The sequence below is a fragment of the Moschus berezovskii genome, chromosome 8, assembly GCF_049115385.1.
Source record: "Moschus berezovskii isolate FMDL1 chromosome 8, NW_MosBer_1.0, whole genome shotgun sequence".
Lineage (NCBI taxonomy): Eukaryota > Metazoa > Chordata > Mammalia > Artiodactyla > Moschidae > Moschus > Moschus berezovskii.
The window spans coordinates 70,316,864-70,333,266 of NC_142467.1; the positions used below are offsets into that span (position 1 = coordinate 70,316,864).

The 16,403-nt window shown below is 36.1% G+C and overlaps 1 protein-coding gene across 1 annotated transcript; it reads right to left on the minus strand.

The window, feature by feature from the left end:
* Positions 1 to 9,038: 9,038 nt before the first annotated feature.
* LOC129558913 (olfactory receptor 14A16-like) lies at positions 9,039 to 10,007 on the minus strand. Its single transcript, XM_055430331.2, has one exon. It carries the CDS (start codon positions 10,005 to 10,007, stop codon positions 9,039 to 9,041), a length of 969 nt encoding a protein of 322 aa, XP_055286306.2.
* Between the last annotated feature and the right edge of the window lie 6,396 nt (positions 10,008 to 16,403).

Genomic DNA, 16,403 nt, shown 5'->3' on the forward strand with positions numbered 1-16,403 from the left:
AAAAAAGGACATCATCAGATATTCCAGAAGATTAACTAGATACTGAGAATAATTATTTATTTTGGAATATTTTTATTTTTCTAAAATATATAAAAATGTATACCAATTAGACACAAGTACACAAATGCGCTTATGAGTATTTGTTATTGCTGAAAAATTAAGACAACATAAATATTCATTAACAGTAGAGTATAAAAATAAATGATGGCACAGTTAAGTTATTAAATTTTATGTAGCAAAAAAGTGAATGTTGGAAAACCCATTAATGAATTTTATAACTGTATCAACAAGAAATAATGAAGAGAATAACAAAATAATATACACTAACTTGCACATATATAAATATCATTGACATTGTTAGGTGAACAGAGTAAATCTATAAACAAAAGAAAATTATTCCTATAAATATCAGACAGTGAGTGCATTGTAGAAGAAGGCAAGGGCTGGTATTGAATGAACATATGGGTGCTTCCAGGCTACATTTAAGCATTTTATTCTAGAAGTTGGGCACCCAGTGTCAGAAATTGGGCACCCAATGATCCCTTTACAGACATTTTTAAATGCAAATAAACTTTATAAATGGCATCCTTAAGGTCTACACACATTTTCCAATGTTACTTTCCACAATAAGATTTTATTTTAGAAAACATGCACAGAATTGGGTGAAAAGTTACAGCAGTATAAACATAGATATAGATATCTACATTTTAATTCATATCTCCATATATTTTCTCTATATCTCTATCTATGCTTATTTATATTTCCAATGATGTATCTATTGCTATATTTATATTGATAAACATATTTTTATAGCATAAAATGCTCTTAAAAATCTGATCACTGCTTAGAGATTCCTCAGTTTTCAAAGGATCCAGCTGTACTCAATTTGGTGTTTACAGCATCCTGAAATTTCCACAGCCTGCTTAAATCTATGCTTATATAGGGGCTGGCTGTCTCTTTCTCTTTACATTTTTATAATCCTGCTTTGGAATCAGTACTCAAAACTACAGTTCTCTCTTAGATGTTGCAAGTCTTTCTGAGTGGAACTTTCTCATTGCTCTTATGATTTTGGAGCTTATGGCTGCACTGTTCTTTCTTCCACTAGCATGTAGACCCTTTTAGGTGTTTGTTCTTGTTTCTGCTGTGCTTCTTTTGAATGGTGCAGCACAAGAGGAATATCTCAGTTCCAATGAGGGGCACGCAGAAAATCTGCATACCATAGTCAGGAGAAAATTAAAATCTTTCCCATAATTTGTACACGAGCATCGTGGGCTCAGTCATATGTTTGTATAAGAGATCCATGAGGGAGACGGGTAGCTGATAAAAAAGAACGTGGGGCTGTGTAGGCAGGGCCTCATATATATAAGATGATGACAATGGTGTTTTTAGCAAGAGTCACCAAGAAAAAGACAAGGTCACGGTATAAAGGAATATGGCATGTTTGATTTCATTAAAAGGCCACACAAGTTTGAAATTGGTTTTTAATTAACACTTTGAAGTTTGATTTCTTGAATACAAGAAAATGAGTCATTATTTTTAGATTTTTCATATGCCTGTGATTTTCCCAAGATTTTTCTAGTAAAAAGGCATTTTGAGCTATTTTTCCAGTCATGAGGTTGAACTAATATGCAATCATAAGTTCAAACCTCAGAGAAATCCCACTACATGTTGGTCACAAGCATATGAATCAGAACTGAAGGGATATATAAGGGTTTTAGACAGTGTAGCGGAGAAGGCAATGGCAAGCCACTCCAGTACTCTTGCCTAGAAAATCTCATGGATGGAGAAGCCTGGTAGGCTGCATTCTATGGGGTCGCTAAGGGTCGGATACGACTGAGCGACTTCACTTTCACTTTTCACTTTCACACATTGGAGAAGGAAATGGCAACCCACTCCAGGGTTCTTGCCTGGAGAATCCCAGGGACAGGGGAGCCTGGTGGGCTTCTGTCTATGGGGTCACACAGAGTTGGACACGACTGAAGTGACTTAGCAGCAGCAGACAATGTAGGGCTATACAAAGTTCATGAGTTATGTAAAGAGACATTTTCCACTATAAAATTTTTTTAAATTGAGAATATAAATGAACTCGCATCACGGGATAGTTAGAAATGTTAATACAAAGCAAGAATGACACTCTAGTTCTATATTACCACTTTTGCACTCAGTGGTTTATTCAGGACTGGGTGTAGCAAGTGAAAGCTGGTGGTAATGGTATTATTATACCTTAAGTTTTCCAAACATTTTAAATGTCTTTATCTTTTACCACCATATATCTCCATTATACCCCTTTCTTCACCAAGATATTTAAATTTATTCAATTATTCCTTGTATGATGGCATTTCATAAACAGCATCATCAGTTGCGTCAGAGTGGAGAGTTGCCAGTCTGCTTGGGGAGAATGACTTCAGTTCCGTTCAGTTCAGTTCAGTCGCTCAGTCATGTCCAACTCTTTGCGACCCCATGAATCACAGCACGCCAGGCCTCCCTGTCCATCACCAACTCCCGGAGTTCACTCAAACTCATGTCCATCCAGTCGGGGATGCCATCCAGCCATCTCATTCTCTGTCGTCCCCGTCTCCTCCCACCCCCAATCCCTCCTAGCATCAGAGTCTTTTCCAGTGAGTCAACTCGTCGCATGAGGTGGCCAAAGTATTGCAGTTTCAGCTTTAGCATCAGTCCTTCCAATGAACACCAAGGATCGAGCTCCCTTAGAATGGACTGGTTGGATCTCCTTGCGGTACAAGGGACTCTCAAGAGTGTTCTCCAACACCACAGTTCAAAAGCATCAATTCTTTGGCGATCAGCTTTCTTCACAGTCCAACTCTCACATCCATACATGACCATGGGAAAAACCATAGCCTTGACTAGACGGAACTTGGTTGGCAAAGTAATGTCTCTGCTTTTTAATATATTATCAAGGTTGATCATAACTTTCCTTCCAACGAGTAAGCGTCTTTTAATTTCATGGCTGCAATCAGCATCTGCAGTGATTTTGGAGCCCCAAAAAATAAAGTCTGACACTGTTTCCTCTGTTTTTCCGTCTATTTCCCATGAAGTGATGGGACCAGATGCCATGATCTTTGTTTTCTTAATGTTGAGCTTCAAGCCAACCTTTTCACTCTCTTCTTTCACTTTCATCAAGAGGCTTTTGAGTTCCTCTTCACTTTCTGCCATAAGGGTAGTGTCATCTGCATATCTGAGATTATTAATATTTCTCCCAGAAATCTTGATTCCAGCTTGTGCTTCTTCCAGCCCAGTGTTCCTCATGATGTACTCTGCATATAAGTTAAATAAGCAAGGTGACAATATACAGCCTTGACGCACTCCTTTTCCTATTTGGAACCAGTCTGTTGTTCCATGTCCAGTTCTGATTGTTGCTTCCTGACCTGCATACAGGTTTCTCAAGAGGCAGGTCAGGTGGTCTGTGATTCCCATCTCTTTCAGAATGTTCCACAGTTTATTGTGATCCACACAGTCAAAGGCTTTGGCATAGTCAATGAAGCAGAAATAGATGCTCTTCTGGAACTCTCTTGCTTTCTCCGTGATCCAGCGGATGTTGTGCGGTAGTTTGAGCATTCTTTGGCATTCCCTTTCTTTGGGATTGGAATGAAGACTGACCTTTTCCAGTCCTGTGGCCACTGATGAGTTTTCCGAATTTGCTGGCATATTGAGTGCAGCACTTTCACAGCATCATCTTTCAAGATTTAAAATAGCTCAACTGGAATTCCATCACCATCACTAGCTTTGTTTGTAGTGATGCTTTCTAAGGCCCACTTGACTTCACATTCCAAGATGTCTGGCTCTAGGTCAGTGATCACATTATCGTGACTATCTTGGTCATGAAGATCTTTTTTGTACAGTTCTTCTGTGTATTCTTGCCAACTCTTAATATCTTCTGCTTCTGTTAGGTCCATACCATTTCTATCCTTTATCGAGCCCATCTTTGCATGAAATGTTCCCTTGGAATCTCTAATTTTCTTGAAAAGATCTCTTGTTTTTCCTATTCTGTTGTTTTCCTCTATTTCTTTGCATTGATCACTGAGGAAGGCTTTCTTATCTCTCCTTGCTCTTCTTTGGAACTCTGCATTCAGATGCTTATATCTTTCCTTTTCTCCTTTGCTTTTCGCTTCTCTTCTTTTCACAGCTATTTGTAAGGCCTCCTCAGACAGCCATTTTGCTTTTTTTCATTTCTTTTCCATGGGGATGGTCTTGGTCCCTGTCTCCTGTACAATGTCACGAACCTCCTTCCAGAGTTCATCAGGCACTCTATCTATCAGATCTAGTCCCTTAAATCTATTCCTCATTTCCACTGTATAATCATAAGGGATTAGATTTAGGTCATATCTGAATGGTCTAGTGGTTTTCCGTACTTTCTTCAATTTAAGTCTGAATTTGGCAATAAGGAGTTCATGATCTGAGCCACAGTCAGCTCCTGGTCTTGTTTTTGCTAAGTGTATAGAGCGTCTCCATCTTTGGCTGCAAAGAATATAATCAATCTGATTTCAGTGTTGACCATCTGGTGATGTCCATGTGTAGAGTGGAACACATGAAAGGTTGTGTTCCTCTTCTCTTGTGTTGTTGGAAGAGGGTGTTTGCTATGACCAGTGCGTTCTCTTGACAAAACTCTATTAGCCTTTGCCCTGCTTCATTCTGTGCTCCAAGGCCAAATTTGCCTGCTACTCCAGGTGTTTCTTGACTTCCTACTTTTGCATTCCAGTCCCCTACAATGAAAAGGGCATCTTTTTTGGGTGTTAGTTCTAAAAGGTCTTGTAGGTCTTCATAGAACCGTTCAACTTCGGCTTCTTCAGCATTACTGGTTGGGGCATAAGCCTGGATTACTGTAATATTGAATGGTTTGCCTTGGAAACGAACAGAAATCATTCTGTTGTTTCTGAGATTGCATCCAAGTACTGCATTTCGGACTCTTTTGTTGACCATGATGGCTACTCCATTTCTTCTAAGGGGTTCCTGCCCTTAGGGTGTACTTTTGGTTCAAGACAGACAGAGGGACACTTGGAGTTCAAACCTGGTGCAGAGCAGGACAGGAGCAATGAGATTGCTCGTCCAGCAAATAATCCCAATGCAATGTCTTCAATACTTATTTTATTAATCTTAAATAAATAAATTTTTATGAAAATCAAAGATTACCTTGTCACATAAAATATAATTTTTCTAAAATCACATTAATAGAAATAAGCACTGCAGATGTCCTGAATAGCAAGTATTTAGTGTAAAATTCAATAATTTTCTTTATTAATACCATTTATCACTCATAATAGCACCTAATAGTTTGAAATTCAATGTACATTGGTTAAATATGTGAATGGACTAAAGGGTTCAGATGGAATAATTGATTTAATGTGCAAACAGGACTGCAGTGCTACAACTCAGTCTAGAGATATCAAAGGATCACTCCTGTTCTTTCTAATATTGACTTAAAAAACTAACCAAATTGTACGTCTATAAATCTTCACCTTTGCTCAGCAATGGTTAATCTGGATATATCTATTTGCTTTTTAAAGTTTTCCAGTTGAATTTTCTGAGTCAATATTGACAATCTTTCTCAGAATCTTACAATTTGAGTCCTAGACAGGGCGAGTTAGGAAGTTCAATAGCTTTTTGTCAGCCTCAGAAACGCTGCCCTATAGGGTAGAGGCATATGCAGATATTAAAATCACACAACTGAGACATAAGTAAATACAAAGTAAAATATAATGCATTATATATAAGGCAAAAACAAACTGAGATTTCAGACATCTAATCAGAATTACATGGGCTGAAAGTAATAAAATATTATAGGCTTGAGAGGTTAACAGGCAGGAAGGTTAAGGGTCCCAAGTGGAGGAAATAGACTACAAGTTTCAGACTTTTTTTCCCTCTCTTTTTTAGGTGGCAGGAGGAAATAATCTGCAAGTGTCACACTTTAAAAGATGGCTTCTTTTAAAATTTTGTGTTGCCATAATGACACCTGGTTCCACCTGAACTTAACTTTTCTCAAGCCTTGAGCTAACCAATGCATTTTTCATATGTAAATGTTTTTCTGAAGCTATGTTAATGAAACTATGTATTTGCTCAGAAACCTGTCTTTCTTCAAGATTCATGTCAATTGTTTTATGGCCCAGGATGACTCATCTTGTGCCAATGTTATCTCAAAATGCATGTTGTGGATGAGGGACCTGGTACTGCTTTCTGAGTTTTGAGGCATTTCCTTTCTCTAATTAGCAGCTTGTTAATAACTATATAACTTCTTGCTAAAAACTAGCAAGGGGCACTCTCTCTGCACCCTTCTGATGTCCATGTTGGAAGCTTTCTCTATCTCATTTATACTTTAGTAAAACTTTATTACACAAAAGCTCTGAGTGATCAAATCTTGTCACTGGTCCTGGATCGAATTCCTCTCCTCCAGAGGCCAAGAATCCCGGCGTTATGCACAGGTCATAGAAACAACCTTTCAGGTTGAAAGTGGAAAAACTAAAAATACATGTTATAGGAATTATAGAAATATGAAGCAAATATTGACAAAATTGAAGGGGAAAATAGATAACTCAATAATAGTATAAGAATGCTTCAATGAAACATTTCAATAATAGATAAAATAAAATAGAAGATCCATAAGAAAATAGACAACTTGAAGAACACTATACACCACTAGAACCTAACTGATACATACAGGACAGTTGACTCAGATGAGAACATTGATTTCTCATTTGCACATGGGACATTCCCCAGGATAGATCACATGTTATGCCACAGAATATCTTAGTGAGGTTTTAGAATATCAAAACTTTGTTTCTTTTAGGTTTTACCTAAATATCACCCTCTCCAAATTTCTATAATAAATTTTTTTTTTGGTCTTCATGGTCTTTATTTTTTTTTAAACTTTACATTATTGTATTGGTTTTTGCCATACATTGACATGAATCCAGGACATGGAAGCAACCTAGATGTCCATCTGCAGATGAATGGATAAGAAAGCTGTTGTACATATACACAGTGGAGTATTACTCAGCAATTAAAAAGAATACATTTGAATCAGTTCTAATGTGTGGATGAAACTGAAGCCTATTATACAAAGTGAAGTAATCCAGAAAGAAAAACACCAATACAGAATACTAACAAATTTCTATAATAATTTTATAATTTTTCTATCTTTGGTGAGGCTCTCCACAGTTCCTCTATGCATGGACTTTTTCATTGCAATGTCTTCACACATCAATTTCATGAGAGTGTAAACGAGTCTATGTGACTTAAGGCTAATTAGGATAGGACAATATGTTTGAAAAAAATAAAATTTGACAAAATATTTTATTGGATAGTATTTTCAAATAAGACAAAAATGTTAAAAACAATACATCATATAGAGAACACATCATATAGAAAATATAATTTAGACTAACATATTCAGTTCAGTTCAGTTCAGTCGCTCAGTCGTGTCCGACTCTCCGCGACCCCATGAATCACAGCACACCAGGCCTCCCTGTCCATCACCAACTCCTGGAGTACACTAAAACTCATGTCCACAGAGTCGGTGATGCCATCCAGCCATCTCATTCTCCGTCGTCCCCTTCTCCTCCCGCCCCCAACCTTTCCCAGCATCAGAGTCTTTTCCAGTGAGTCAACTCGTCGCATGAGGTGGCCAAAGTATTGCAGCTTCAGCTTTAGCATCAGTCCCTCCAATGAACATCCAGGATTGATCTCCTTTAGAATGGACTGGTTGGATCTCCTTGCAGTATAAGGGACTCTCAAGAGTCTTCTCCAACACCACAGTTCAAAAGCATCGATTCTTCGGCGATCAGCTTTCTTCACAGTCCAACTCTCACATCCATACATGACCACAGGAAAAACCATTGCCTTGACTAGACGGACCTTGGTTGGCAAAGTAATGTCTCTGCTTTTTAATATACTATCAAGGTTGGTCATAACTGTCCTTCCAAGGAGCAAGCGTCTTTTAATTTCATGGCTGCAATCAGCATCTGCAGTGATTTTGGAGCCCAAAAAAACAAAGTCTGACACTGTTTCCACTGTTTTTCCATCTATTTCCCATAAAGTGATGGGACCAGATGCCATGATCTTTGTTTTCTGAATGTTGAACTTCAAGCCAACATTTTCACTCTCCTCTTTCACTTTCATTAAGAGGCTTTTGAGTTCCTCTTCACTTTCTGCCATAAGGGTAGTGTCATCTGCATATCTGAGGTTAGACTAACATATTAGGACTTTCTATATTTACTAAGCATACCACAAAAAGATTAAAGCAAATACACTTTTTGTATGATTCTAACCAACAAAAGATGAATATTAAGCAAAATAGATTAACATTAGAATTAAAGCAATCGATCAAAACTGGTCAAATAATATGAAGAGTTAAGGTAAAGAAGTGGGGAACAGAATGGTATAAATTGAGAGGTAAATATTACATAGAAAGTTAGGTTGATCAATAGGTACACCTTAATTAGAGATCTATTAAAATGCAAATTAACATCACAGTGAGTTACTTCTTTACCATTAAAAAAGTAAAACATTTTTTAAAGCACTTTGAATGCATGAAATATTTCAGTGGATATAGAAAATATATTTTCATCCATTACTCTTTGGAATGAAAATCAGTACATCGATTACAGATGATAAATAGATCATCTTTTAAAATTGAAAATGAAAAATGCTACTAATCAGTTTTATTTCTTTATGCATAGGATATAAATAGAGTGTTCTTATCTGTAATTTAAAAAAAGGATATGTGATAGCATTTATTCTAGAGGACATGTAACATGGATAGGCCTCAAATGCACAATTCTAAGTGAAAGGTCAAACTTCAGAAACACATCTATATACAAATCCTTTCATGTAAGTAAAGAAGCTTCTCCAATTATACCTGTTCTTGTCTAACCCACTTGCTTTGAGAAAATGTTTTCCAATTTTTTTACTTCAATGTATTATTGAAAAATGTGAATTTTTCTATACAAACGTGCATAAATATTTATCTTATTTAAGTAGTGGGAGGCCTGTTACTACCAAGTGAATTGGTTTCTTGTTTGTCTGAATTAAATGAAGCATCTGTGTTTTAGTCGTTTTCCTTTGTATATAAAGACAATCTTTTTTAGCATGTTCCAGAAGGCAGCTTTCATGTCTTTGTTCTTCAGGCTGTAAATGAGGGGATTCAATGTTGGTGGCACCACAGTGTAAAAAACAGACACCATCAGATTCCAAACTGACGGATATTCTGACATTGGCTTTAGGTAGGCAACGGACCCTGTACTGAGGAAAACAGTAACAACCACAAGATGAGGAACGCATGTTGAGAAGGCTTTTGACCTGCCATTCACTGATGGCATATTCATAACTGTGGAGAAGATGTAGATATAAGAAATCAAGATTAAAATAAAGCACATGATACCCAAGGATGTTGTGACAATTATGGCTACAATCTCAGCAAGGTACTTTTCTGAGCAGGACAGTTTGAGTAATGAAGGAATCTCACAAAAGAACTGATGGACAAAATTTGACCTACAAAATGGTAATGAGAAAGTCACAGATGTATTCAAGAAGCCAGAGGCAATCCCACTAAGCCATGAAGCAGCCAACATCTGCTCACAAGCTGCTTTCTTCATGATGACCTGATACTGTAAGGGGCTGCAAATGGCCACATATTGGTCATAAGACATCACCGTGAGCAAGGCCAACTCTGCACAGGCAAATGAAACAACCAAAAAGACTTGTGCCATGCACCCAATGAATGATATAGAACAGTCTTGGGTCAAAGATTGAACGATGGCCTTGGGAACAGTGACAGAGATGAAACAGACATCTAACATTGACAGTGTCCTCAGAAAGAAGTGCATAGCACTGTGGAGGTGCTGATCCAAGGTGGTAAGAAGAACAATGAGAAGGTTGCCAACCACAGCTGTCAGATAGATGAGTAAGAATAGCACAGCATGTAAGACTTGCTGCTCCTGGATGTCTGAAAATCCCATGAGGATGAATTTGTTCACTGACAAGGTGATATTGGCCATGATAATCCTCTCCCTGGGGTTTGGCAGAAGAAAAACACTGTGAAACTCTTTGCTTAGAACAAAATATTGTATAGTGCCATAGTTTGAAAGTTATATTTCATTTCTAATAAAGATTGTTGGATAGGCAGGAATTAACTAATTATCTCTCTTAATTTTCCAGTTTTAGTTATTCATAATCCCATATCATAAAACAGTTGAAACAAAATGGAGATATAGCTTTTATTTGGTGATATACAGCAAGATCTACAAAATTTTTGTGAGCCCATGTATTAGATTGTCTGCCCATAGATATAGAAAATAATTTCAGTGACTATCTTCAAAATTTTAATTGAATGCTATACAAACACATAATTTTCTAGGTACTATTTCAAGCATTATTTGTGCATGAACTTGAACAATATTAAAAAGTCTCCTAAGGAAGCAAGAATAATATCATTTTTACAGGGAAATAATATTAGCAGCAATGGGTTATTAATTTGCCTACTGTGAGGCAGCAAAGTGAATATGGAGATAGGACATGATACTTTCCAGACTTTTTTAAAGCCTGAGCATTCACACACTTTACTATTCATTCACCAGGTAGGGTTGAATAAGGCTGAAATTTATCAACCTATCGAAGGGCACAGTCACAAGGGAACCATCAAAGACAAAAGAGGTTTTCAGGCATTATTGTGTGATTAATCATTTCAAAAGATACAAATAGTGGCATTTGTAAAAGTTTAAGGGCTTTGAGAATCTTCACAACCATGCCAAGAACTATTCACTTCTACCACCCAAAAAAAAAAAAAGTGAGCTTTACTTTCCAACATTCTAAATTGCCCCTTATATACATTTGGTTCTTCCACTATACCATGAACAAGAGACTAATTGCATAAGGGCAACAGAAAACAGTGGCATTAAACAGCAACAACAATAAAAGAGTCCTCAAAGCATCATATAGCCACAAGATGTAGAAATTCTCACAATACCCAATCTCATAGTTATTTAACAATTTAGTGGAGTTAAATTATTCTTTTCAATAGCTCATGGGGTCACACACTCTAAAATAGAAATAGCTGACACAGTTTTTGATTATGGTGTTGGTAAGGTAAATACTTAGGTAGCTCTTTGATCATTGTTTTTAACATCACCAATGAATGTTAAGGAAATAATCCCTATTTCAGGCATCATTGTAAAAATAGCCATGTACACAAAGAAACTTGAAACAATGAACTCAATTGCATTCTGTTTTGCAGAAACAGAAGAATTGAAACAAAACAGAAGAATTGAAAGGTACTATGTACCCCAAAAGTTTGCAAATTCAGAAAAGATCATGGACAAAGAAGCACTTACTTACCTGTTGGATATAATCTTAGTTTAGTTCAAACTTTTAACTCTATGATTTTGACTTTTGGATTTGAAATTGTATTAATAGTTTTGCTTTTCTTGAAACGTAATGAATCAGCAAGTCAAGGAGAGGCCTAGGAAATGTATAAAGAGAGATCTGAAATATATAAATAAAGTCTATAGCTCTTCCTGAAAGCGAAACTGCAGTTTCTAGCTGCAAAAGTCACTAAAACTACAATTTCCAGAAAGAATATCCTGAAAATATTTATAGCTTGAGGATAAAGTTCCAGCCTGAGGAATGGCATTTGATGGAGCAGTTTAAGAGTGAAAAATATTCTTAAGAGACATGATACACAATGAATTATTTTACCTAACTAAGGAAACTCATTCCAAGTTTATTCCTTACACATCATCTCAACTAGAACAGAATTTGAGGAGTGAAAGTCAGTATTATCTAATTACATTGTCCCTTGGGAAAAGAGATCTCGTTAGGGACTGCCTCTATTCTAAAATTATATTTAGAGACATAGAGGTTAGAAGCATAATGAAAGGTAAACATAAGGCACTATTTGCTTCCTGGAACTCAACTTTATTTTAGATAGAATTCAATTTTTGCTATCATATGGATCATTGAAATTAATTCTTACACTTTGAAGACAGAATAAATCAGGTTTGTGTAGTAAAAAAATGCAATGATCCAGTATTACATAATAATTTAGTAGTCTTTTGTCATTCTGTCACATGTCATATATATATATGTATATAGTACCTAATTAATCTTTATTCAGAAATACGTTTATGAGAAATGTACTTGAAAATGAAATACATAAGAATGCCAACTTATTACATATATTAATAATAGACTATGGGTTTAAATATGAAGACTTGGTTGTGAAGTTTACTTTTTACAAATATTGGAAAAATAAAACAAACTAGTTTGAGAATTAGAACCAAAACCATCTGACCATATATTTATCCTTGGCACCAAGAATAAAAACTACCCTTGTTTTTTATCTTAGAATAAATCTATACTGTGCATCTGTTTTCATTAGCATGGTCTTACTTCTCCAGCCGTCTCCTGCTTATGAAATTCATTTATTTGTTTCTACATATTTTATGAGACTCATCAACTTTTCAATGAAAATCATCAATATACATTTCAATTCTTAAAATTCTTCTGAAAATCATCTGAAAATCCCCACTTAGCTATTTCCACCAATCCAGGACCACTGTATTCTGATCCTTACACACTTCTTATCAAGCAGTAGAATACACATTCATTTCAAACGCACATACAACATTCTCTAGGATATATCACATACTGGGACAAAAGAATTTCAGTGAATGAAAGGCAATTGGAACAATGTCAAGCATCTTTCTGGACTACAACACTTTGAGTTCAGAAGTTAACTACAAGAAATTTACTGCAAAAGATCAAAACATGAGTAAAAATTACAAAAACTTATGGATAAATCAAGAAGGAATTTAAAAAATAATTGATGATACACTAAAAAGTCCAGGAAAACATCTATTTCTGCTTTATTGACTATGCAAAAGTCTTTGATGGTGTGGATCACAATAAACTGGAAAATTCTGAAAGAGATGGGAATACCAGACCACCTGACCTGCCTATTCAGAAACCTATATGCAGGTCAGGAAGCAACAGTTACAACTGGACATGGAACAACAGACTGGTTCCAAATAGGAAAAGGAGTACCTCAAGGGTGCATATTGTCATCCTGCTTATTTAACTTATATGCAGAGTATATCATAAACTCTGGGCTGGAAGAAGCACAAGCTGGAATCAAGATTGCCGGGAGAAATATCAATAACCTCACATATGCAGATGACACCACCCTTATGGCAGAAAGTGAAGAACTAAAGAGCCTCTTGATGAAAGTGAAATTGGAGAATGAAAAAGTTGGCTTAAAGCTCAACATTCAGAAAACTAAGATCATGGCATCCAGTCCCATCACTTTATGGCAAATAGACAGGGAAACGGTGGAAACAGTGTCAGACTTTGTTTTTTGGGCTCAAAAATCACTGAAGATGGTGATTGCAGCCATGAAATTAAAAGACGCTTACTCCTTGGAAGGAAAGCAATGACCAACCTAGACAGCATATTAAAAAGCAGAGACATTACTTTGCCAACAAAGGTCTGTCTAGTCAAGGCTATAGTTTTTCCAGTGGTCATGTATGGATGTAAGAGTTTGACTCTGAAGAAAGCTGAGCACCGAAGAATTGATGCTTTTGAACTGTGGTGTTGGAGATAACTCTTGAGAGTCCCTTGGAATGCAAGGAGATCCAACCAGTCCATCCTAAAGGAGATCAGTCCTAGATGTTCATTGGAAGGATTCATGCTGAAGCTGAAACTCCAATACTTTGGCCACCTTGTGCAAAGAGTTGACTCATTGGAAAAGACCCTGATGCTGGAAGGGATTGGGGGCAGGAGGAGAAGGAGACAATAGAGGATGAGATGGCTGGATGCCATCACCGACTTGATGGAATATAAGTTTGGGTAAACTCTGGGAGTTAGTGATAGACAGGGAGGTCTTGCATGCTGCAATTCATGGGGTCACAAAGCGTCAGACATGACTGAGTGACTGAACTGAACTGATAAAGCTCTAAGAGGGAATTTTATAGCACACCTTCGGAGACAAGAAGAAACACAAATAAGCACTCTAACCTTATACCTAAGCAACTAGAACTAGAAAAAGGACAAACAAAACCCAAAGCTACCACAAAAGAGATAATAAATATGAGACCAGAAATTAATGAAATAGAGGCTAAAAATAGAAAAGGTCAATGCTATTAAAAGTGAGTTCTTTAAAAAGATAAACATTTATAAAAATGAAATAAAAAGATTATAAGAGAATGTTCAGTTCAGTTCAGTTCAGTCGCTCAGTCGTGTCCGACTGTCCGCGACCCCATGAATCACAGCACACCAGGCCTCCCTGTCCATCACCAACTCCCAGAGTTCACTCAAACTCATGTCCACAGAGTCGGTGATGCCATCCAGCCATCTCATTCTCCGTTGTCCCCTTCTCCTCCCGCCCCCAACCTTTCCCAGCATCAGAGTCTTTTCCAGTGAGTCAACTCGTCGCATGAGGTGGCCAAAGTATTGCAGTTTCAGCTTTAGCATCAGTCCCTCCAATGAACATCCAGGATTGATCTCCTTTAGAATGGACTGGTTGGATCTCCTTGCAGTATAAGGGACTCTCAAGAGTCTTCTCCAACACCACAGTTCAAAAGCATCGATTCTTCGGCGATCAGCTTTCTTCACAGTCCAACTCTCACATCCATACATGACCATGGGAAAAACCATTCCCTTGACTAGACAGACCTTGGTTGGCAAAGTAATGTCTCTGCTTTTTAATATATTATCAAGGTTGGTCATAAGAGAATGTTAGGAATAATTATATGACAATAATATGGACAATCTAGAAAAAATTGACATATTCCAGAAATGATTAATCTTCCAAGATTGAACCAAGAAGAAAAAGGAAACATGGATAGACCAATTACTAGAAATTAAATAACCAAAAAAAAAAAAAGCAAAAATTGAAATTAAAAAGAAAAATCTGAGCCAGAAAACCTCACTTTGTTTGATTTCTACCAAACATTTAGAGAAAAACAAACAGTGTTTCTAAAACCTTTCCAAAAATCTAAGTAGAAACAAACACTACTTAGCTCATTATACATTGCCAGTGTTGCCCTAATACCAAAATCAGACAAATAAACAATAGAAATGGAAAATTGGAGGTCAACATCATTGATAAACACAGATGCAAAAGTTCTCAAAAACATATTAGCAAAAAATCAATATGTAAAAACGATCATATACTATGTTCGTGAAGTTTATTCCAAGAATGTAAGTATGGTTCAATAATTTAAATCAGTCAATGTGATATACTGTGTTGACAGACAGAAGAACAAAAAGATCTTATGATTATATCAATAGATGCTGAAAATATTTTGAAGAAACTCAACATCCATTTTGACAAAAATCTCAACAAAGGAGGTGCAGGAAAAAACATACTACAACATAACAAAAAACATAAAGATAAAAGTAACAACTGACATCATAATCAATGGTGAAAACTGAAAGCATTTCCTTTATGATCAAAAGAAGGCAACATTGACTACTCTACTCACTTTTATTTAACATATTAGAAGTTCAACCTTAGAAATTAGACAATAAAAATAAAGGCCTCCAATTTGGAAAGAAAGTAGTAATGTTACTGTTGTTCAGGGTTGATATGATACTATTTGTAGAAAATGTAAAAGATGTGACCAAAACCTATTAGAATTAATAAACAAATTTGGCAAAATTGTGAAATACAATATTGATCTAGAAAAATATGTTGTATTTCTACACACCAAGTATAAACTTTTAGAAAAAGATATTAAGAAAACAATGTTTTGCAATACTACAGAAAGAATGAAATACACATAAATAAATCTAAGTAAGGAGTCAAAAGGCCTATGCTTAGACAACTAAAAGATGCTTATAGAAGAAATCAAAGACAACACAACAAGTGAAAAGATCTGCCATATTCACGGGGATTGAAATAACTAATATTGTTAAAATGCCATACTCCTAAAGGTATAGATTCAACATAACCCCCTTAAAAATACCAATGGCATTTTACACAAAGCTAGAATAAATAAATCTTAAATTTGAATCAAAATAAAATAGATCCTGGAGACCCAAAATAATGTTGAGAAAAAAGAATGAAACTTGAGTTATTATGCTTCCTGGTTTCAAACTACACTATAAAGCTACAGTACTTGATACTGGCACAAAAATCAGACACATAGATCAATGGAACAAAACAGAGAGCCCATTAATGAACCCACACTTATACAGCAAATCATATATGATCAAAGAGACAATAATTCACAATGAAGAAAAACCAGACTGCTACATGAAAAAAAACAAACAAACAAAAAAAAAACCGTCAAACTGGGCTAATTTCCCACACTGTATACAAAAATAAAGTAAAAATTAAAGACTCAAATGTAAGATCTAAAACCATAAACTCCTAGAAGGAAACATAGACATTTTGC